The sequence below is a fragment of the Rhinopithecus roxellana genome, chromosome 20, assembly GCF_007565055.1.
Source record: "Rhinopithecus roxellana isolate Shanxi Qingling chromosome 20, ASM756505v1, whole genome shotgun sequence".
In the NCBI taxonomy this organism is placed as follows: Eukaryota; Metazoa; Chordata; class Mammalia; order Primates; family Cercopithecidae; genus Rhinopithecus; species Rhinopithecus roxellana.
The window spans coordinates 20,967,112-20,989,614 of record NC_044568.1 but is presented as its reverse complement, the minus strand read 5'-3'; the positions used below and the strand labels follow the sequence as shown (position 1 = coordinate 20,989,614).

The 22,503-nt window shown below is 51.2% G+C and overlaps 2 protein-coding genes and 1 non-coding gene across 9 annotated transcripts in view; 2 read left to right on the top strand and 1 right to left on the bottom strand.

Annotated features, from left to right (window-relative positions):
- Nucleotides 1-7,804, bottom strand: part of C20H16orf95 (chromosome 20 C16orf95 homolog) — a 51,874-nt gene extending 44,070 nt beyond the window's left edge. For 3 of the 4 annotated variants that reach the window (XR_004055404.1, XM_030924846.1, XM_030924847.1), the window contains exons 1-3: nucleotides 7,252-7,804; nucleotides 5,826-5,877; nucleotides 5,028-5,153 (exon numbers count right to left, since the gene is read on the bottom strand). Coding sequence is in view for 3 of the 4 variants with exons in the window: in XM_030924846.1 (XP_030780706.1) it covers nucleotides 5,028-5,153; nucleotides 5,826-5,877; nucleotides 7,252-7,265 (192 nt within the window). In the remaining variant the exon portion in view is untranslated. The remainder of the gene's footprint in view (nucleotides 1-5,027; nucleotides 5,154-5,825; nucleotides 5,878-7,251) is intronic. The other variant, XM_010355594.2, reaches the window with a different exon arrangement.
- On the top strand, nucleotides 4,781-4,884 carry LOC115895360. Its single transcript, XR_004055561.1, has one exon. It is a non-coding gene; the product is annotated as a small nucleolar RNA U13 (small nucleolar RNA).
- A 90-nt stretch (nucleotides 7,805-7,894) lies between the features above and the next one.
- Nucleotides 7,895-22,459, top strand: LOC115895217. Of its 4 annotated transcripts, XM_030924845.1 has the most exons (3): nucleotides 7,895-8,138; nucleotides 16,081-16,218; nucleotides 16,579-22,459. In XM_030924845.1, exon 3 carries the CDS (start codon nucleotides 17,852-17,854, stop codon nucleotides 18,857-18,859), a length of 1,008 nt encoding a protein of 335 aa, XP_030780705.1. In that variant the 5' UTR covers nucleotides 7,895-8,138; nucleotides 16,081-16,218; nucleotides 16,579-17,851; the 3' UTR covers nucleotides 18,860-22,459. The 4 variants fall into 4 exon arrangements, with proteins under 4 accessions (XP_030780705.1, XP_030780702.1, XP_030780701.1 ...); XM_030924842.1 differs by having other exon boundaries at nucleotides 7,895-8,036; nucleotides 16,081-22,459; XM_030924841.1 differs by having other exon boundaries at nucleotides 16,081-22,459.
- The last annotated feature ends 44 nt before the right edge of the window (nucleotides 22,460-22,503 follow it).

Here is a 22,503-nt window from a genome sequence, read left to right as displayed (position 1 = left end):
CAGCGACTCCCTGATGGAGCCACTCCCCAGAAGACTCCTGGCTCGGTCTTAGTATCAGGGCAGGCCCTGGAGAACTGTTCCCTCCCACAAGCACACCCAACCAACCACTCCAGATAAGGGACTGTGGTCTACCGTCTACAACATGCCCACTGTTGGGAGACATGGGACCTCCGTGGCACACCTGGCTTCCCTACCCCCCGTCTGCACCTGTGCCCTGGCAGAGCACGCAGGTTGGTATTGGGAGACCTGGCTCTGTCCTGGCCCGGTGGTCTCCAGCTGGAGCCCTTGGGCACGACACTTAGCATCCCTGTGCCTCGGTGCTCTCAGCTATAAAGAGGGCTCTGCTGGCATCCTAACAAAGTCTATCAGGCTCTAAAATAGACAGCCTTTGATGCGGCAATTCCACTTGCAGGAACGTTTCTTAGGATGCTTTCACATCTGCAAAGTTACTATGCACAGAAATATTCGCTGCACCATGATCAGGAGTGACTGGTCAGCCTGAATGTCTTTTAGTAAGAGACAATAAATGACAGACATCGGGCAATAGGGTATAGGCCACCTTGGGAAGAATGGAACAGAGCTGTCTGGACTGACATGGAATAAACTCTGAGACAGGATGTAAAGTAAGGAAAATGCAGCACTGTGAGTTCAGTACACTACCATTTGCATTTTTCAAAAAAGAATGTGCACGCAATCGTATGTATGTGAATTATAGCAAATTACACTCTTGCCTCAGTTCCTCACCCTCCCTACAGCCCACCCTTGGCACTGTGACCCTGCAGCCTCTCCAGCGGAAAGAACAGGGTAGTCCCACCTCTCAGCTATGGGTTCGACCAGGCATATGGTTTGGGCAACAGGATGAGGAGGAGGTTACAGCAGGAGGAGGAGTTACAACCCTGAACGTAGTGGTAGGGGCTATCAGACATGGGGGGGAAGGCCGGGAGCAGTGACTCATGCCAGTAATCCCAGCATTTTGGGAGGCCAAGGCAGGTGGATCACTTAAGGTCAGGAGTTCGAGACCAGACTGGTTAATATAGTGAAACCCCATCTCTACTAAAAATACAAAAATTAGCCGGGAGTGGTGGCAGGCATCTGTAATCCCAGCTACCTGGGAGACTAAGGCAAGATAATCACTTGAACCTGGGAGACGGAGGTTGTAGTGAGCCAAAATTATGCCACTGCATTCCAGCCTGGGCGGCAGAGTGAGACTCCATCTCAAAAAAAAAAAAAGAAAAGAAAAAGAAAAACTGAATGCCATCCCTCATAAACAGGATAAGAATGTCTCCTCACTGCTCTATTCAACACTGTAGTGAAAGGTCTAGCCAGTGTATCAAGCAAGAAAAACAAAAGTCTCCAAATTGAAAAGGGAGAAAGAAAGCCATTTCTACTTGCAGATGACACAATCATCTATGTAGAATATCTGATGGAATCCACAAAAAGAGCTACTAGAATAAATAGGCTTAGCAATATTGCAGAATACAAGAACAACAGACAAAAATCAGTTGTACTTCTAAATACCAGCAATGCAAAGTCATACATTGAAATTCAAAAACAATGTCATCAAAATTATGAAATACTTACAGGTAAATCTGCCAAAAAAATGTATAAAGCCTATATAATAAAAGTTGCAAAATATTTCTGGGAAATATTAAAGAAAACCTAAATAAATGTAGAAATGTATCATGTTTATGGGTCAAAAGACTCAATATTTTTCACAAGACAATTCTCTTCAAACTGATCTACAAAGCCCATACAGTGCCAATCAAAATCCCAGTAGGGTGCTTTTGTAGAAATTGACAAACTGATTGTAAAATTCACATGGAAATGCAAAATATATATATATATATATATAGCCAACTCTGAAAAACAAAGTTTGAAAATGAGCCCTACTTGATTTCCAGACATTATAAAATCAAGACACAATAACCAAGACAGTGTAGTATTAGCATAAAGATAGACAATTAGATCAGAAGAGGGTTCAGAAATAAATTCATACATTTATGAACAACTGTCTTAGTCCACTTGTGTGGCTATAAAGGAATAGCTGAGGCAGTGTATTTTATTAAGAAAAGAGGCTTGGCCAGGTGTGGTGGTGGCTCATGCCTGTAATCCCAGCACTTTGGGAGGCCAAGGCAGGTGGATCACTTGAAGTCAGAAGTTTGAGACTAGCCTGGACAACATGGCGAAACCCCATCTCTACTAAAAATATAAAAATTAGCTGGGCATGGTGGCGAGTGCCTGTAATCCCAACTACTCAGGGGTCTGAGGTAGGAGGCAGGGGAATCACTTGAACCTGGAAGGCGGAGGTTGCAGTGAGCTGAAATCAATCATGCCACTGCACTCCAGTGTGGACGACAGAGCAAGACTCCGTTTCAACAAAAAAACGAAAAAGAAAAGAAAAGAGGTTTATCTGGTTCACGATTCTGATGGCTGGAAAGTTCAAGATTGGGAGTCTGCTTCCTCTCATGGTGGAAGGTGAAGGGGAGCCCACATACGTTGAGCTCACATACGAGAGAGGAAGCCAGAAAGAGGGGAGGATATGCCAGGCTCTTTTTAACAACCAGCTCTCTTGGGAACTAGTAGAGAGAGAACTGAGTCACTACCATAAGGACAGCACCAATCTATCCAGGAGGGACCTGCCCCCCATGACCCGAATACCTCCAACACTGGGGATCCCTAGCTCCAACACTGGAGATCAAATTTTATCATGAGGTTTGAGGGGACAGACATCTAAACTACAGCAACAACTAATCTTTGACAAAGGTATAAAGGCGGGTCAGTAGAGAAAATACAGCCCTTACAATAGATGGTGCTAGAAAAATTAGACTGTCATATGCAAACAAACCCAATTCAAGGCTAGGCACGGTGGCTCATGCCTGTAATCCCAGCACTTTGGGAGGCTGAGGTGGGCGGATCACCTGAGATCATGAGTTCAAGATCAGCCTGGCCAACATGGTGAAACCCTGTCTCTACTAAAAATACAAAAAATTAGCCAGGCATGGTGGTGTGTGCTTGTAGTCCCAGCTACTTGGGAGGCTGAGGCAGAAGAGTCGCTTGAATCTGGGAGGTGGAGGTAGAAGTAGAAACAACCCAAATGTCCTTCTGGGTGAGTGAATAAACTGTGATCTATTCATATAATGCCGCATTACTCAGTAATAAAAAGAATGACCAAGATCATGCCCCTGCACTCCAGCCTGGGCGAAACAGCAAGACTCCATCTCCAAAAAAAAAAAAATTCAATCCATACCTCACACCATATACAAAAATTAACTCAAAACAGATCACAGAAATAAACATAAAATTATAAAACTTCTAAAAGAAAACATAAGAAAAAACCTTTTCTGATCTCTGGCTCAGCAAAGATCCGCTAGCTACGACACCTGAAGCATGATCCACTGCTGTGCTAGGGATAGGCACACCTAGACAAGATCCAGAAAACATGGAATTGAAGTTTTACCAAAAGATAAAACTTCTCTCTCTGCAAGATACTGATAAGAGAATAAAAAGACAAGCCAGGTCAGGCGTGGTGGCTTGCACCCTGATCCCAGCACACTGGGAGGCCGACACAGGTGGATCACTTGAGCCCAGGAGTTTGAGAACCGCCAGGGCAACAAAGTGAGACCACATCTCCATAAAAAATAAACAAAATTAGCCTTGTATGGTGGTGCACACCTGTGGTCCCAGTTACTTGAAGGGCTGAGGCGGGAGGATTGCTTGAGCTGGGGAGTTCAAGTTTGTAGTGAGCCAAGATTGTGCACTCCACTCTGGGCAACAGAGTGAGACCCAGTCTCAGAAAAAAAAAAAAAAAAAGATAGGCCAAAGACATGGAAAGATATTTAAAAATTGAATCTCAGATCAATATGCTGTATCTAGAATATATAAAGAACTATCAAAACTCAGTAATTTAAAAAAGCAATTCTTATAAAGGGGCAAAACAATTAAACAGATGCTTCATCGAGTAAGACATCAGATGTCAAAAGCACATGAAGAGATCCTTGACATCACCAATTATGACGGGTATACAAATGAAAACTCTAATGAGATAGACACCTATTAAGACGGCTCAAATTAAAAAGATCAGCCAAACCAAGTGTTGGTGACAATGTGGAGGAATTGGAACTTTAGATACTGCTGGTAGAAATGTAAAATGGTGGAAAACAGTCAACAGACTTCTTTTTTAAAGTTAAATATACACCTACCATATGATTCAGAAATTCCACTCCTTGGTATTTACCCAAGAAGAATGAAGGCATATGTGCATACAAAGCCTTATACACAAATGTTAATAGCAGCTTTGTGTGTAACACATAAGAAGTAGAAACAACCCAAATGTCCTTCTGGGTGAATGAATAAACTGTGGTCTATTCATATAATGCAGCATTACTCAGTAATAAAAAGAATGACTATTGATGCCCATGATTACGTAGAAGAATATCAAAATAATTATGCTAAGTGAAAGAAGCCAGATGAAAGAGTACACAGTCTATGACCTCATTTATATAAAATTCTCAGAAATGCAAATTAATCTACAGTGACAGAAAGCAGGTCAGTGTTTGCCTGGGGATGGCAGGGTACAGAATGTTGGGTAAAGTTACAAAGGAGCCCACGGACATGGTTAAGGGTTGTGTATATGCTCATTATCTTGATGGTGGTGGTGGGTTCAGTGGGGAATACCCATGGCAAGACTGACCACATGGTACATTTTCCACACGTGCAGTTTATCATATGCCAATCAAACCTCTAAAAGTCTAGTTTTTAGAAAAAACTTTAAACATCACAGATCCTTTTATAGTTCATAAGTATGATAATTGGGCACTCAGGCACATGTGTGACGTGTGCCTCCCTCAGGCCTTGCTACGATGTCAGCACATTACCCATCTGACATGAAAATAAATAAATACTCTCAAACTGTCTCCCTGAAATGTTAAAATATCCATTCATATAATACTTCTAATTCTGAGGGGTGACTGGTCCCCTGACATTCACCCTGGACCCTAGGTGAAGACCTCCTGCTTCAAGTCACCTACCTGCTTTCGGGGTCTCAGGGACAGAGGGACCCAGTAAGGCAGTGCTGCTTCCACCCTGGGCACAGGTAGGCGGCCCCCGAATCTGGTCTGGCACTCACAGCAGATGGCCCAGGGGCCAGGGTGCATCTGAGTAAGATCCAGAAACGACAGAACTGAGTTTGATGCTGCATTTGCAGGGATACAGGAGGCTCTCAGGCACAGTAGATACGTGCTCAGGAAGATGGTGTCCGGGGGCAGGGTCCCTGGCTCCTACTGTAGCTTGGAAAGAGGCAGGCTACCGTGGCTTGCCCTGAGGCCTCCAAGGTCATTTGGAGGGGGATCTGCCAGAGCTTGCAAACCAGGTGCGCTGGGATTCTCGGCCACTTACTGCCATGCTACAGTGAGCAAGTCTTGTGGTCCCCTCTGAAAATGGGGATGTACAAGCAGCTTTAGGGCTTATGGGCACATGAGTACTGCCTTTATGGCCATCTGTCTCACTCTGGTCTGCAAAAGCTTCCACATCCATCCCATGTGACCTTTGCAACACCCTCAGGCAGGAGAGGGGCTGCCATCACCTCCAGGGGGAGACGGAGAAGCTGATGCCCAGAGCAGGTACATTAGGTGGCCTCCTGAACTCTGAGGTGTTGTGACGGCCTGGCAGGTGTTCTGGAGGCCCAGGGATAGCTCCTGCAACCACACTTTTGTGTTTGGAGCATTCTCTCACGGGATGCAACTTCTGGACCCACATTCTCTGCTCTCCTCACCCCACAGGGGCATGTTGGGGTCAGGGCCAAGTGGCTGAGGATTTGCTTTCCTTACCGAATGACCTGGGAGGCACACTTCTTTCTTGTAGGTTTGAAATGTGCTATTCCTAGAAAAGAAGAACAGAAAAGCTTAGGGTTTGTGTAAACTAGGGGGCAGGGATGCTAGGGCATAGGCCTGGGCCTGCCTTCTCAGAACTGACTCTTTTTTTTTTTTTTTTTTTTTTTTTGAGGCGGAGTCTGGCTCTGTCGCCCGGACTGGAGTGCAGTGGCCGGATCTCAGCTCACTGCAAGCTCTGCCTCCTGGGTTTACGCCATTCTCCTGCCTCAGCCTCCCTAGTAGCTGGGACTATAGGCACCCTGCCACCTCGCCCGGCTAGTTTTTTTTTGTATTTTTAGTAGAGACGGGGTTTCACCGTGTTAGCCAGGACGGTCTCGATCTCCTGACCTCGTGATCCGCCCGTCTCGGCCTCCCAAAGTGCTGGGATTACAGGCTTGAGCCACCGCGCCCGGCCAGAACTGACTCTTAACAATAAAGCCCAGGGGTGGTGGGGACAGGGGAGAATCCTCTGACCCCAAGAAGAGTGAGAGGGTGACATCAGAAGCAGGTGTGTGCTTGCTCACGTGTTAATGTCTAGGGGTTCCTGGAGGCTGGCTGTCGTGGAATCTTACATTCCCAAGCCAACCAACTTCAAGCTGACTCCAGCTAAACTTGTGCTTGGACCATGAGAAAAGACGGGAGCATTCCAACCTGGTGAGAACTTTCCTAGACATGGAGCTGCCAATCACATCACCTATGATGGTTTGTCAGACACCCCCAACTTACTGAAATACTGAAGGAAAACATCGTCAAACTGTCCATTAACGAACCTCCTTCCACTATAAAAACCCAGGTGCTTTGTCTCTGGGATGACAAAGCATTCGGGGTTACACAGCCCGTGTTACTCTTCCCTGTTCCACCCCACAACAAACTGCTTGAATGTTGACCGATAAAGCATCTCCAGTGGGTGCAAAGCCCTGCTTCCCTGACAGTGGTGGGTCAAAGTGCTTTGTAGTGTAAAAACCGTAACAGTGATACAAGTGTTTTCAGGTTTCATTGTCATAATAACCGTTGTTATTAGTGCTGTTTTTTGTTAGAGTAATAGATTCAAGCATCAACTCTCCCAGCTAATGCTTGAAAACAGAAGATGGGGCATTGCCCTCCACAGCATCCAAGGCCCTTCTGGTAAAGACAGCACTGCTATATTCCTGGTAGGGGAGGGGGCCCATACCCATCTCAGGTAGTTCAGGTGGGCCCAACTCACCACTGCCCAGCCTGGAAGGCTGGGGAAAAAAGAAACTCCTTTCTGTTGAGGTTGATAATCCGATAACATGTAAACCTCAGGAGGTCCTGGTGATCATCTTGCCTCCACAAGGGAAGCCAGCAAAAAGGAAGGAAGCTGAGAAATGGAGAGAAACCTTGCAGGACCATGGTCAGTGCGTACCTGGACACATCCATGCCTGAAGGCCTACTTCTGATATTTTCCGTTATGTGGAACCACCAGTTGCGTTTTTGTGCTTATGCCAATACAAGTGAGGTTCCTGTGGGTGGCGGTCAAGAGTTCTGCCTACGTACAGGTAATGCAGCAATGCCGGGCCGGGAACTCACAGACGCGGTGTCGGGTGCCCGCGGGCAGGATTCAGGACGCACTTGCCTGCCATCCTGCGCGCTGGGTGTGAGTGCCAACCTGCAGAGCCCGACGCACCCCGCGCCCGGATCCCCGTCAGCAGCGCCCGAGGCTGCTCCAGTGGCCTCATGATGATGGTGACAACGCCGCGGGGGCAGTGGGGACCGGCTCGCACGCGTATGGCTTCTTATGGCTGACGCGCCCTTTCACACACACATCGTCCGCAGGCCCTGACGCCCCGGCTCCCGCCTTTCCCTCCTGTAGCAGCCGGAACCCAGCCCGAGCCCTACCCAAACTTGAACATCAAACCCTCTGAGGAGCCCAACAGTCCCCGCGCGCCCGCCAGTCCCGCTGATTGGCCCGCGCCCAGCCAATCAAAAATGGCCTTCTAGGTATGTGAACTTAGCTGGCGGCTGATTGGTCCCTCGTGCAGAGACGCGGGGTCAGCGGGTCAGAGCGCGGCTGTGTAGGGCTGCTCTTCACGCTGGGGTAGGTTCTGCAGACCCCGGCCGCTGGAGCCACTCATCATTTCCGACTGATGGGCCGGAGGGGCCACCGGCCGCACCAGCCAGGGCCTCGGTACCCTGCAAGGAGAGAAAGAGGTGGGAGCAGCCCGCGCGGGGCCCTGCGTCTTGCATAGGCGCTTATGGTAAAGTCACTCCCTTATAGATAAAGGAGTTGGCGCTGGATCGCTGCGTCCTCAGGTGGGGCTCGAATCGTGACTTTTAGAGAAATAGGTTTTTTTATTTAAAAAAACAACAACAACCTGGGGTTTAAAGGCCGCGGAATTGGAAGCAGTCGTCACCCGGTGGCCTGGGCGTGCAAGCGCCGAAGCTCTGGCTGGCCATTAGCCTTCCCACCCCACCCGCTCTTTTCGCTTGAACGCGTGTACTTTGCGCAGTTGCTGACATGGAGACAGGACGCATAAAATATTAATGTCTTAATATTTTAGTAAAACCCAGTGCTCTCTGCCTCTCTGATTATCTTAAGTTATTGCCAGTTCCAATTTGTATTTCTTGGAAATGATTGGGTATACCCTGACTTTTCAGTATTTTCATGCAGACTCTGATACTCTGGATTAATATTTGTATTTGCCCAAACCATCACGAGCATCTCTAACCCTGATGGGCGATACTTCAGTGTCCTGCGTTCTAGCCACAGAGCAAACAGGGTGCTCCCGGGCACTGCCCTCTGGGATTTCTTGGCTTATTTAATCATTAAGATCATGAGCTATGAGCAGGACTGAGTTTCCAGCCAGCACATACACACATCCTCTCTTGGCCAGCATCCATACTGATTAGGCAGTGCCCCTACCATACTAGCTGCTTAATATTTCAGATACCCCACCCCGTGTGTGTGTGTGTGTGTAAATCATGTTGTCACTGCCCTCTTTGTAGCTAATGACAAAATTATCCAAGAGTCTCACTATTAGCCTAGCACTTTATTTATGCCTGTCTCATTTCTGCCCACTTTGGAGCACTCGGCTTCTCTGCTGTCTCTGTTTTCCTCCTGAGCACATTGAAACAGTGCTGTGCTGTGGCACAGCAACGCATAGAAGACAGGCTCATGCTCCCCTGGACGCTCAGGCCTTCACCTCTGGCACACTAGGTCTTGTCATTCCATGTCAAGAATGGCTCTTCACTGCTCTCACCCACCCAAGGATGGCTAAAATTAAAAGGACTGACGATACCTAGTTTGTCAAGGATGTCGCAGCTGGAACCCTCATACATTGCTCATAAAATTGATACAACCACACTGGCAAACTGGCAGTATTTACAAAACCTAAACATATGAATATCCGATGACCAACTAATTCCTCACCTCACCCAAGAGAAATGAGAGCTTATGTGTACCAGAAGACATTAACAAAACTACCCACAGCAGCTTTCTTCCTGATGGCCCCAAACTGGAAATGACCCAGATGTCCATCCATAGGAGAAAAGATTTTAAAAAGGAAGTGTGGCATGTTCAGAGAGAGGAGATTTTGTGCAACAATGGAAAAGGGCACCCACAACCACAACCCACAACAATGTGGATGAAGTGCACAATGAAGTCAGACCCCAGAAGGTACAGAAAATTCCACGTGTGTGACATTCAAAACCAGGAAAGCAAATCCATCATGACACAGGCTGGGGATGTGAAGGAAACTCCAGCCACCCTGCCCTGTGTTCTGAGTAACAAGGCCTAGATCCCAATCCTTGCTCTGCCTCTTACCAGAGACAAATATCAGACAAGTTGCCTAACTTTTCTGAGCTTCAGTTTTGTGTGTAAAATAATGATAACCATAGAACCAAGTTTGAGAAGATCAGACATGAAAGAGCATGAAAAGTGCTTAAAAACCAGGGACTGGCATGGTAGCTCACATCTGTAATCCCAGCACTTTGGGAGGCCAAAGTGGGAAGATCACTTGAGCCCAGGAGTTCGAGACCAGCCTTGGCAACGTAGTGAGACCTTGTCTCTGAAAAAAATTTAAAAATTAGGCATGGTGGCACATGCCTGTGGTCCCAGCTACTTGTGAAGTTGAGGTGGGAGGATCAGTTAAGCCCGGGGGGCTGAGGATGCAATGAGCCATGATTCCGTCCAGCCTGGGTGACAGGGCCAGACCTTGTCTCAAGGGAAAAAAAAAAAAAAAAAAAGGCCAGACACAGAGTCCAGCACACGTCAGTTTGTGACGTGAGTGTGCTTCAGGCTGGAAGTTTGGCCACTACCACTGCCTGTTCTAGGCTTTTGTTTCCAAAACCCCCAAGTAGAGGGAAAGAGGAACAGAATGAGATCTCTGTGAACCCAAGGTAATGGGGACCCAAGTCATGCCTACAGAACCTCCTTGATTCCAGGGAGAGAGTTGCAGGTTCCTCCCAGATCACACCTCCCCAGGCAGCCTATACCCAGACAGAAGCAGGGCGCCTGGGCACAGTTGTGTGGCTTCTTCACCAATCAAGGGTCCCTTGCCAAGAACCCAAGTGAGGCTTGCATTTCCTTCCGTGCTCAGCTCACCCAGTCATGCACCCCAGCCTGGGCCTTAGCCTGCTCCAAAGGAGCACCATGTGTGAGTTTACACAGGAGCACCCTGGGCTAGCAGTGGCCCTGCAGAGAGGCCTGACACCTGAGCAGCAGGAGCCACCCCAGACCAGAGGGGACCATCAACCTGGCTAGACAGGGCAGAGAAGCAGTGGGGCACTGAGGCAAACAGCCTCACTTTCACCTGCTAATGGCTCTTTCCGGCTACGAGAGTTGCTTGACCCATGTGTGGGGACAGCCCTCAGCAGTGACAGGGTGGGGTGAATGTTCCAGCCACTCCACTCTGCAGTCAGGACAACTTCAGGATGTGTTCTGCACTGGCTCCTGGCATCCCCCGCAGGACGGCTCTAGCCACCTATGTCCTGACCTTCTTTGTCATGCCTATTGTTCCGCCTCCTGTCTTCCCATCCCACCTCCCCACCCACCACCTGTGTTTCCGGATCATCTGCCCAGTAAACCACTTGCAGATCCTCATCTCAAGGTCTGTCCCCCGCTTAGAGGAACCCAGACAAAGACAGCCTCTGACTATGATGCTGCTGCATGGAAGGGCCTGTTCTGACTACTACGAAGCTCCATGTCACCTGCATCTGTGCCACACACCAGCGACCAGAGCCAGGGCTGGTTCAGAGCTGAGAGCAGTGACCCTCCGAGACCTGGTGGGCAGAGGGAGATGTGTACCAGGCGCTGATGCAAGAGTCACTGGCTGGCTGCAGCAGCATGAGGCTCAGCAAGTGCTAGCAAGATCTTTAGAAGAAAACACCCTGTGTGGATGCCGGGAAATGAGCAGGAAGGAGAGCAGGAGTGGCCCTGCTGAGGTTTCCAGAACACCAGGAGAGCGGCAGGTGGCACATTACCTTCCAGACGCTTACTTTCCGACTTGAAATTTCCTAGAGATGTAAAGCTCCCGTGGAGAGGGAAAAGGATTCGTCATCCACTGAAAACGAAGGCTTAATCCCACAGGGAAGAGCTGTCATTGACCCTCTGTCAGGATTTGAAGAGGCCAGGGGTGGGAGACAGAGTGGGGACACCTCTCTGTACCGTAGAGCTGGTCGCCAAGACAGCATCACATCCTCGGCCAGGCACAGTGACTCGCCTGTAATCCCAGCACTTCAGGAGGCCAAGGCAGGCAGATCACTTGAGGTCAGGAGTTTGAGATCAGCCTGGCCAACGTGGTGAAACCCTGTCTCTACTAAAAATAACAAAAATTAGCTGGGTGTGGTGGCAGGTGCCTGTAATCCCAGCTACTCGGGAGGCTGAGGCAGGAGAATCACTTGAACCCATGAAGCAGAGGTTGCAGTGAGCTGAGACCACACCACTGTACTCCAGCCTGGGCAATACAGCAAGACTCAGTCTTAAAAAAAAAAAAAGCATCGCATCCTTTAGGGAAAAAAAAACAAGTGAGTTTTCAGCCCCTAAGGCCCTGTGGGTGGACGAGGAGCAAAGCAGACAGACACATCCTCCAGGAACAGTGCCGTCCTCAGTGCTGCCCCAGCCCCGTGCAGAGCCACAGAGCCACACGGTGTCAGTGTGCAAAGCAGGGCCTGGGACAGGTCCACCAGACCTTGCACAGTGCTTCCCCCAGAGGTTTGACGGGGGAGGACGCCACTTCCACACATTTGTGCATTTCTCTCTCTCTAGCTTTGCAGACGTTTCCACAGACGCACACAGCACTGCCAAACCAGAAAAGAACTGACAGTTTGTCATTTTCTTTCGGGTTGGCTTGTTATTCCAGGATAATCTTGCCTAATTCAACCCATTGGCAGGCATAGAAAAGGAGTTCTACAAACTCAAGTCTTGGGGATAAAGTAAAAATGTGGTTTTTAAACTGAAACCTAGGCTGGGTGTGGTGGCGCATGCCTGTAATCCCAGCTACTTAGGAGGCCGAGGCAGGAGAATCACTTGAATCTGGGAGGCAGAGGTTGCAGTAAGCCCAGATCGCACCACTGCACTCCAGCCTGGGTGACGGAGCATGACTCCATCTCAAAAAAGTAAAATGAAATGAAACCTAAATAAGAACTGTAATTTTAAAAAATCTTAGGTCTTGGCTGGCTGTGGTGGCTCACGCCTGTAATCCCAGCACTTTGGGAGGCCGAGGCAGGTGGATCACTTGAAGTCAGGTGTTTGACACCAGCCTGGCCAACATGGTGAAACCCTGTCTCTACTAAAAATTTAAAAACTAGCCAGCATGGTGGCACGCATCTATAATCCCAGCTACTTGGTGTCTGAGGCACGAGAATCACTTGAACCCAGGAGACAGAGGAAATAGTGAGCCGAGATCATGCCATTGCACTCCAGCCTTGGCAACAGAGCAAAGACTCTTGTCTCAAAAAAAAAGAAATGAAAATAATAAAAATCTCAGGCCTTTCACTGGAGACACTTTTGGGGTCTCTTTGAACAGTCCCTTCCCAGGCTGGATCCCGGAGTAATGAGGTCAAGATCACCCAGGTGCCTCTGACTTGTGTCTGTTTGCGTTTTGTGTTCACCGCCCCTTAATTATCTGTGTCATGTGACCGATGCCCGCTACAGACGTTGTTCTGGGTGCCTCTGCTGGTTCCTAGAGGAACCCTTACCTGTTCCTCTAGGGGTCACTGGCTTCATCATCTCCCCTTATTCTCACAGTCTCTCCAATCGTGGCAGTTTACACGTCTTCCAAGGGCCATCTGGGTCTTCCCTTACTTCATCTTTGTGCCGTCTGCTGAGGCAGACACAGCGTCATCATCCTCCTCCTCTTTGCTGTTACCACAGCAGCATGAAAAGGGGCATAGCCACGCAGAACAGCCACACTCTGAGTTTGCTAATTTCCAGATACCTCTGTTACCATGTCATCCTCCCATCCCCATCACATGGCACCGAGGACCCGCTATCCTAGCACTGTCTCTTGGAGTCCCCAACTCCACCCAGAGTTTGTCACTTCCCAGGAGTCTCACGACCCCACTTGGGTTCAGACCAGAATGCATGCAGCAGCCTTCTCAGTGGGCGTCTCCCACCTCCACCTTCCTTGCCTGAAGACCATTCTCAATGTGGAGCCTCCAGGGCCTCCTGTGGGGCCCAGAGACAGCCACAGTCCTTGCTATGACCCACAGAGCACTGTGAGATCTGTGTCTAGCTACTAACAGCACACACATGCACCCAAACAAATGTGCCCACACACATGCATGCTCCATCACACACCCGCACACTGATGCACCCTCGCCCTGGTTCCTGCTCTGCCCTCATTTCCTACTGCGTTCCTCCTCCTCGTTCCAGCCTCGATGCCCAGTGCTGCTTTCTTACACCACCATGGCCTTGCACCTGCTGCTCCCTCTGCCTGAATTGCTCTTCCCCAAGTGTCTCAGGGCTACCTCACTGCATCTAGGTCTCTACTGTGTCATCTTCACAAGGAGGCCTTGACTGAGCTCCCTATTTAAGGTTCACACAACGGGTGTGTCACCAAGAGTAGACTTTGGGCAAAGCAGGTTTACAGTTTTCAGATGATGATGATGGTGGTGGTGATGATGGTGGTGATGGTGATGGGATGGAGATGATGGTGATGGTGGTGGTGGTGGTGGTGGTGATGGTGATGATGGTGGTGATGATCATGATGGTGATGATGGTGATGGTGGTGATGATGGTGGTGATGGTGATGGGATGGAGGTGGTGGTGATGGTGATGATAGTGATGTGATTGTGGTGATGGGATGGTGATGATGACAATGGTGGTAGTGATTATGGTTGTGGTGATGATGATGGTGATGGTAGTTAATACTGTGAAAGTTTCTTATGTGCCAGGTACTAGTCTGGATGCTCTCTGTATTTAACTCATTTACTCCTCACAGTAACCTATGAGGCAGGTTACTGTCACCATCTTACAGATGAGGAAACTTTAAAAATTACCTGTCTTGGGCAAGTGAAACTCACTAACGGACTTTTTTCTTAGTACCCAAACTGTGCTCCTAGGGATACTTGAGAGGCAAGAAGGATTTATTGGGCTGTTGTGAATTTTGGGAAAAGCTCCTGTACTCTCTGCAGAATTACCCGTCAGTTTCCAGCTCCCCCAAGCTGCTCACGCGTGCAGGGGCTTGTCCTGAGTCTCCCAAGCTCCCCACTCTGTCCCTGCACTTTTCCCTTTCACTTTCCAACTCCTTGTGTCTTCCTTCAGTCTCCCTTTGCCTCCCCTAATTCAAATTTTCTATCAAGGAATGTGCTAAAAGTCTTGCGGGTTTTTGGGTTTTTGTAGGTTTTTTTGTTTTGTTTTGTGAGTGTCTCGCTGTGTCACCCAGGCTGGCGCACAGTGATGCAATCATGGCTCACTGCAGCCTGGAACTCCTGGGTTCAAGAGATCCTCCCACCTCAGCCTCCCGAGTAGCTGGGACTACAAGCACACTGTGCAGAAGTTTTGAACAGACATGCTGCCAAACATGAACGGCAACTGAGCACACTAAGAGGCTGAACTTTTTTAGTCCCTAGAGAAGTGCAGACTAAACTCACGATGAGTTTTCACCACGCACCTCTCAGAATGGCTGAAATAAAGAACACAGGGCCAGGTGCGGTGGCTCACGCCTGTAATCCCAACACTTTAGGAGGCCGAGGTGGGCGGATCACGAGATCAGGAGTTCGAGACCACCCTGACCAACATGGTGAAACCCCGTCTCTACTAAAACTGCAAAAAATTAGCCGGGCATGGTGGCTTATGCCTGTAATCCCAGCTACTCGGGAGGCTGAGGCAAGAGAATCACTTGAACCCAGGAGGTAGAGGTTGCAGTGAGCCGAGATCATACCACTGCACTCCAGCCTGGGTGACAGAGCAAGACTCTGTCTCAAAAAAAAATACTGAGTACATCGTAAGGGATGGCGACGATGTGGCACAAGAGGACTCTGTCTGCTCTGGAGAATGTGGCAGTTTCTCTGATGCAGCATGTGCTTACCATGTGACACAGCAGTCCCACTTTTAGGTATTTAAAGGAATGAAAACTTATGTCCACAGAAAAAATCACACAGATGTTTATAGTGATTTTATTCATAAAGTCCAACTGGAAACTGCAAATATTCTTTCTGGGGACACAGATCCATTGTGGCGCCTCCACCCTGTGAATCCTGCTCTGCGGTCACACCGCGGATGGATCTCAGGGTATCGGGCCAAAGTCCCGCATTGTCAGCGCAGTGCCGTGACCCACGGATGGGCAAACACTGTCCTTGAGGGGTGGGGAAAACACATCTTGCTTTTTTTTTTTTTTTTTAGAGACAGGATGTCCCACTGTCACCCAGGCTGGAGTGCAGCGGCGCAATCTCAGCTGACTGCAACCTCTGCCTCTCAGGTTCAAGCATTTCTCCCACCTCAGTCTCCCAAGTAGCTGGGATTACAGGCGTGCGCCACCACACCCGGCTAATTTTTGTATTTTTTGGTAGAGACAGAGCTTCACCATGTTGGCCAGGCTGGTCTCAAATTCCTGACCTCAAGTGATCCCCCTGCCACGGCCTCCCAAAATGCTGGGATTACAGGCGTGAGGCACCGTTCCCAGCCCAAATGCTTTTTAAAAGGAAGGAAAAAGGACAGCTCAACCCTTTCTCACTGAAGGGCAAAGGACTGCTAGCTGGGCGTGTAAAATTGTGCGTTTCCCTGACGTGTGTTCTCTGGAATCCTCTTCCCCAGAGATGTTGAAACGGAGGTGCGTTGTTTAGTGCGATGGCGGCAGATAACGGCCACAGGACAGCTGCTCTGGGGACCTTGGAAACTACAAATGCTCAAACCCCCTCCCCAAAAGCCACAGCTCAGCGTGCAGGAACTGGGGTGAGCATCTCTCCCGACAGCTCCCTGGTGACACCGAGCTTCACACCCACCCAACCCATGGGAGCAATCCGACTTCATGGTAGATGGTGACCCAGGGACCACTGCCTCTTTGCTTTGCTCAGGAACTGGGTGGAACGTGCCCAGGGAAGGTAGCCCCAAAACTGCAGGGGAGTCATGACTGACTCAAGCCTCACGGAAACCCCTTTCCTTGGGCCACAGTTGGTTCCTGGGTGGCGTGGGGCCGGCTCTGGCCAGTGCGGAGTCGGCCCCTGCTGAGGTTTCTGGGAATTACGTGCCTCCTAGGTGGAGAGGAGGACAACTGAGGACACAGCATCTCACTTGCCTCTCCTCACCCACCAGGTGCTGGGCCAGGTGTCACCGGAGCCAAGCAGCACACAACTGCCCCTGCCCACTTCCACCTCAGCCCTGACCCTCCGTGCACCTGGGAGTCCACTGCCTCCTGATGTGTCTGATCAGGGCGGCCACAAGAGCACACATTCCGGGACGTGATGTGTGTGGCCTGTATTGGGGAAGAGCCGTCATTGCTCACTGCCGTGTCCCCAGTGCTTAGCACCATTTGTCCCATGGAAGGTGCAGGTTAACAACCCACTAGTGCCCAGTGGCCCGGGGACACCTGACCTGTCTGGGGCCTGTTGGCTGACAGGTGGGAGGGACTGCCATCCATTGTTGGGGCCAAGGATGCTGCTCAACCTCCCACAACGCACAGAGCGGCCCGGCGCACAGATTCACCTGGCCGCAAACACAGCTGCCGAGGTGATACCCTGCCCCGAGGGAAGTGGACAAGGCTTGAGCATCGAGAACACTGCAAGGGTCTCAGCCAGTGAGGGCTGCCTGGGCCCCACCGCAGACCTGACTCCTAGAGCCAAGCCGTTTTCTCCCTTGAGGCAGTGGGTAGGGCTCTCATGTGACAACTGTGAGTTTGCAGCTCGGCTGTGCACACAGGTGGACCCTCCGTAGTTTGTCAGTTCCTACTGCTTGGCCCTGGGGCCAAAAGCTGCTTCCCAGGCCTCACTCTGAGAAGCATCTTCATTCACGCCCTGGGTGGGTCCATTGCCTCTTCCCGCCGACTCTGCTCTTGGGAGGAGCATGTTCATCAGCATGGCCAGGCAGGGAGAGCTCAGGACAGCCAGACCTGGGGCCAGTGGCACAGGTATGTGTGGGAAGGGCGCCAGGTGCCTGTCCTCCCTGCGGGCAGAGCTGTCTGTCCTCTGTGGACCTGCAGTTTCTGTAAACATCTGGAAGGAGCCAGGAAGCAGCAACTCTGGATGCCCAGAGGAGCCCCAGCCAAGGCAAATGCAGCCGGGACATCAGGCCGTGGGGCTGGGCAAGGGGAGCCAAGCCGCAGGCTGCAAAGGCAGGGGTGCACGGCAGATGGGGATGCCGACGCCAGATGCTGACCGAGCTCCACCCACATCTGTGAGGGGTGTGGGGGCTGCGCCATCAGAGGCCTTAGCTGGCTCCGGGCTTGAATTGTGGGTCCCAAGAGCCAGTGTTATTCCCACGCAGCCGTGGTGTGCCGTGTGGCCTCAGGCTGAGCCTCCCTGTGTTTCTGTAAAACAGCACTCTCGTGTTTTTATATGAGAACCGAATTCAAGGTCCTAGAAGTCCTCATATGGGAAAGGAAAAGTCGTGGTTTGATAAGCAATACACTCTCTGGCTGAGCCCAAGTCAAGATTTTCAATCCAAGTTCATCAGCGCCCAGCTTCAGCCGGGACTGCTCTGGCCGCACCTGCTCTGTGAGCTGGCGCTTCTGATTCAACACCACACTTGGTGCCAGGGTCCCAGAACAGCTGACACTGAGTCACCGACAGCGGCTCTTCCTAGAGGCGCATGTTCAGGAGAGGTGAGGCTGTGGGGCTGGGGCCCTGCGCTAATACTCCCTGGCTTTGTGACCCTGGGCAAATTACTCAGTCTCTCTGAGCTGCTGCTTCCTCTCCTGTGGAGTGGGCTGATCCCAGCCACACCAGCACCCATGGTTGTTCCGTGGTTAACGTCTGCCAAACACGGTGCCATGGAGAACACCCAGCAGGGCCCGGCTCCTTGTTTGGCGCTGCAGGGGCACCTCCCCTGGCCCTCGAGTGCCTTTCCACCTTGCTCCCAGGACCTCTGCGGCTCAGAGGCAGTGCAGGTGGGCTTCGGCAACAGGGAGGGCCCAGGCCAGCACACAAGGAAGCAGAGAAGGCGCCAGGGATCGCCCCCTCAAGGAAGGAGAGAGACAGAGGCAAAGATAAAAAGGACACGCATCGCTGCCTTCTGTCCCTTGGAGATTTTCAAGTCAAAATGGGGAGGGGGCGGGGGTAGGTTTGGAAACTATCCAAATGGCATTGTTTCACATTGCTGGCTGGGGGCAACCCTCTGCAGTGGCCCTAAATACCCACTAGAGGTCACACCGCAAAAAGGGACCTCCCCTAAGGAGAGGGGACAAAGGGAGGACCCCGGGCACCCCACCCCCTGCAAGGGGAGGAAGGCTGAAGCCCCGCCATCCATCGGGTGGGCAAAGTGCCATGCCTCCAAGAGCAGCACAGCCAAGCAGTCCCCAGAGGGAGGAGTGAGCTCCATCTGGGCCCAGGTGATCCAGCCACAATCCCTTCTCAGCCTCCGCCTCACCTGCTGGTGTTAGGCACAGCCAGCCTGGGCAGCCACCAGTCCTCGCTGCCCATCTGCTGTCCCCTCAACCGCAGAGGCAGACAGAAAAGCCCAAGGTCTGAGCCCCCAGGGGGATGCTGGTATCAGATCCCTGGAGAACAAAGCCTCTGCCCTGTGTCTAGGTGAGGCTGCGGTACCCAGGCCCAGAAGAGGTCCCCCCGGCTGGGCTGTCCACGCTCTCAAAGCAAGGGGAGAACTGCAGCAGGCAGCAGCCTTCTACTCGTTCCCCATGACCTGATTTTTTTTTTTCATTTTAAAATAAGAGAAACGTATGAAAGATGCCGCATTTAGTCCTTTATCAGATCCACACTTCCCCATGACCTGGGAAATCGGGGTGCGTCTCCAGTCTGCAGGGTACAGGGTCTCGTCCAGACAGGAGGCTGCATGGTGCTGCTTGTAGCGAGTGACTCGTTTGTAGTTGGCATGCCCCGTGCAGCTGAGGATGACCCCATTGGCTTGGCCCCGGGACAGGACCCAGTCCCCAGGAAATAGCAGCAAACCTGAAAGTAGAGAAGGAAGCGCCCACCGCCAGGGACCCACGATCGCCTGCTCTCCTTGGAGGGCGCTCAGGGCCCAGGAAGCAGCCGCAGCTGGCAGGCCGTGCAGCAACCCCGAGACCAGCGCAGATGGCAGTGGGTGGGGCTGCAGGTCACTGCCCCGGGCACTGTGTCCTGCCTGAGGGGCTTGTTTCTGAACCACACAGAAAACGGGGGGGCTCGTAATCAACAATCCCTTACTGGGATCAACAGGTGAATAGACGCTAGTTCTGCCGTGTGAGCCTTCATCTTTTTAAAGCAAAAGAGAGTTGAAGTTCCACCCTCCGACACCTCTAGATGTGACCAGACTATTCCTACGCGTATCTCCAGCTTTAACCACACGTGAACTGGTAAAAATTAAGTATTTGCATTTTTACGTGTTACACCAATACCATCTCTCACTTGTTTTGCAACAGAACAAGGCTGTGTGCCCGTCTGCCAGGGGACAGCATGGGTGGCTCCCCCATAGGCCACCCGCCTTCTTCCGGCCTGTGACAGTTGTCACAGTGTAGCAATGAACATCCCTGCGTGGCCCATGCCCTGGCTGCCAATCCCGGGGCCCGTGTCCTTAGTGCCATGAGCTAGTACTAGCTGTCCCCAAAACAGCTGCCCCACCTGCGTTGCTGTTCCCGGCATCACTGCCAACACTTGGAAAATCCCACTTGCCAATTTCTGCCAGTCGATGGTGTACTTTGAGTGCATTTCCATGGAAAACATCCTTTTCCTACAATTCCAAGCTAACAGCATTAATTAGCAGCAGTGAGTTAGCACGGGGAGGCTGGGATGAGAACAGGAGGTACTTTCGCTGTCTATGCTAAATACTTGAACTGTTTACAAGAACGTATTACTTTAGTAAACAGAAAAGAAAGTAAACAGATCCTCAGTTCGTCTGCCTGGCTCCGAGCACATTCCCTCCCGTATCTATCCTGGTTGCAGATAATGCAACTCACTTCGGCTTAAATCTGAGAAAACCCACTGGGGCTCAAACCCCTCAGGGTCCCTGGCTAGGGACTGGAGATACCTCTGATGCCAGGTCAAAGGGAAGGACATAGGGACAACCACTATCTGGGCTCCAAGGCATCCCTTCAATGCTCCCTTCTGTCAGTGCAGGAAATTTGACGCTTTGTCAAGAAGCTGGGAAGTCTGGGTTCCCAGGCCGACAGCCCGCATGGCTTAAGGCTCTTGCCTCCATCTGACTCATGTTCCCAAAGAACCAAATCACAAAACACACAACAAGCCTTCAAAAACAGATTTACTTAAAACTGCGAGGAAAAACACAAGTGCATGGGTGCAGGTGGCGGCTGCCAGGCTTGCTCCGGTCCTACCCAGTGGGTGCCTACCCGGGCAGGGCACAGCTCCTGCTGCAAGGTCACCTTACCGGGGGCGCGGAGGGGCTCATGATCAGATGGCACAGTGCTTTCCTAACGCAGGCAGGCTACATAGCCTCCAGGAACAACCAAATGCAGAATCAGGCCAAAACCCACACGGCTCCGACCCCCTCGTGCTCTGGCTCGTCTCCCGGCCACAGCCCCGGAGGGCTGGCATGCAGGCCACTGAGCTGTGGGTGACACGGGTCATTCCACGGTTTGCACAGTCTCATTCCCATTCAAAGTGCAGGCCAAGCCTGTAATCCCAGCACTTTGGAAGGCAGAGGCGGGTGGATTACTTAAGCCCAAGAGTTCAAGACCAGCCTGAGCAACATGGCAAATCCCCATCTCTACAAAAACAAGTTAGCCAGGCGTGGTGGTGGTGGGTACCTGTGGTCCTAGCTATTTGGGAGGCTAATGTGGGCAGATGGCTTGAGCCTAGGAGGTCGAGGCCTCAGTGAGCGATGATCATGCCTCTGCACTCTAGCCCAGGTGACAGAGCGAGACCCTGTCTCAAAAAAACAAAAAAGTACCAGCTGAATGGAAATTATCTGCTGCTTTCTTCTCTAAATAATTCTGAGGATGCGTAGTCAAATGATGTTCCTGGTCTCTCCCCAGAGTAAAGACAGGCTGGGCCATGTAAACACTGGACTTGATCATGATTCAAGGAGTTTTATTCTCAGGGCAGGTGATGGTTCTATGAGCACATTCCCATAAGTGTTCTTAAAAGTTACACCATGAAGGTACCAACCAGAATAGAAACATCCTAGAAGAGCCTAGCTGCTTTCTGCAGAGCCTTGGACGGTGGACCACAGCTCAGTGTCTCCTGTTCACACCTGAGACCCCACAGCCATGAGGACAACACAAGCTTGGAAGATGAACGTGGGCAGGCGTTCTGAAGTAACCAAGGGGCTGAGGAGGTTCTGCTGCTGTCTGTGACTCCCACGAGCACTGAAAATGGCCTAACCATGTGCAGGCGAGAAAGCCTGGGGGTGAACAAGCCCTGAGGAGTCAGGGAAGCCAGACCCAGTGGCTGGAGGGCCCTCGCAGGCGGCTGTAGCACAACTGCAGGTGCCCAGAGAAAAACCTCCAGCTCCAACCCAGTTCTGCACAAAGCTGAAATGGAGCGGCCAGCAGGGCATGTGGCTAGAGGAAGGCCACAGCCGCCACCCCCCCCCTTCGTGTGCCAGGTAGGCTTGCTAGGGATGCAGGTGCCCAGTGTCAGGGCAGGGACACCACAGAGCCGCAGCCAGACCAAAGGGGCCCAGGGCATGGTCAGGAACAAGGAATAAGGGAGCCTGAGGTTCTCCCGCCACCAGGCCTGCAAAGCCACTCACACACAGCAGTGGACGCTGAACTCAGGGCCCAGGTGCTCTGAGGGACCCCAATACCACCCACCTTGAATCTCAGCCTACAGAAGTCATTTGCAACTTCCTCGCGCAAACAAACATTCAGTACCGGTCCAGAAAAGCCTCCAATGACCTGTTCGAAATCTTCAATCACATCATTTCTGAACAAGTGACAAAAAGCACGTCCAGGCGTGCAGAGCTGCACCGCAGGCAGCCCCACTCCAAAGAGCAGACTTGATCCTACCCCAGAGGAGTGGCACAGCGAGGGAAAGGCATCCGTGGTGCAAAAGGTGGAGAGCCCCAACCTCCCAGCTCCACCTGCCACCTTCCCCAATCAAGCCCAATGCACTTGGCTGTCCTGAACTG

Bases quoted from the DNA above. Each gene is read 5' to 3' on its own strand.
- LOC115895217 (XM_030924842.1), top strand. From the start codon at position 17,852: ATGGGAAAGGAAAAGTCGTGGTTTGATAAGCAATACACTCTCTGGCTG.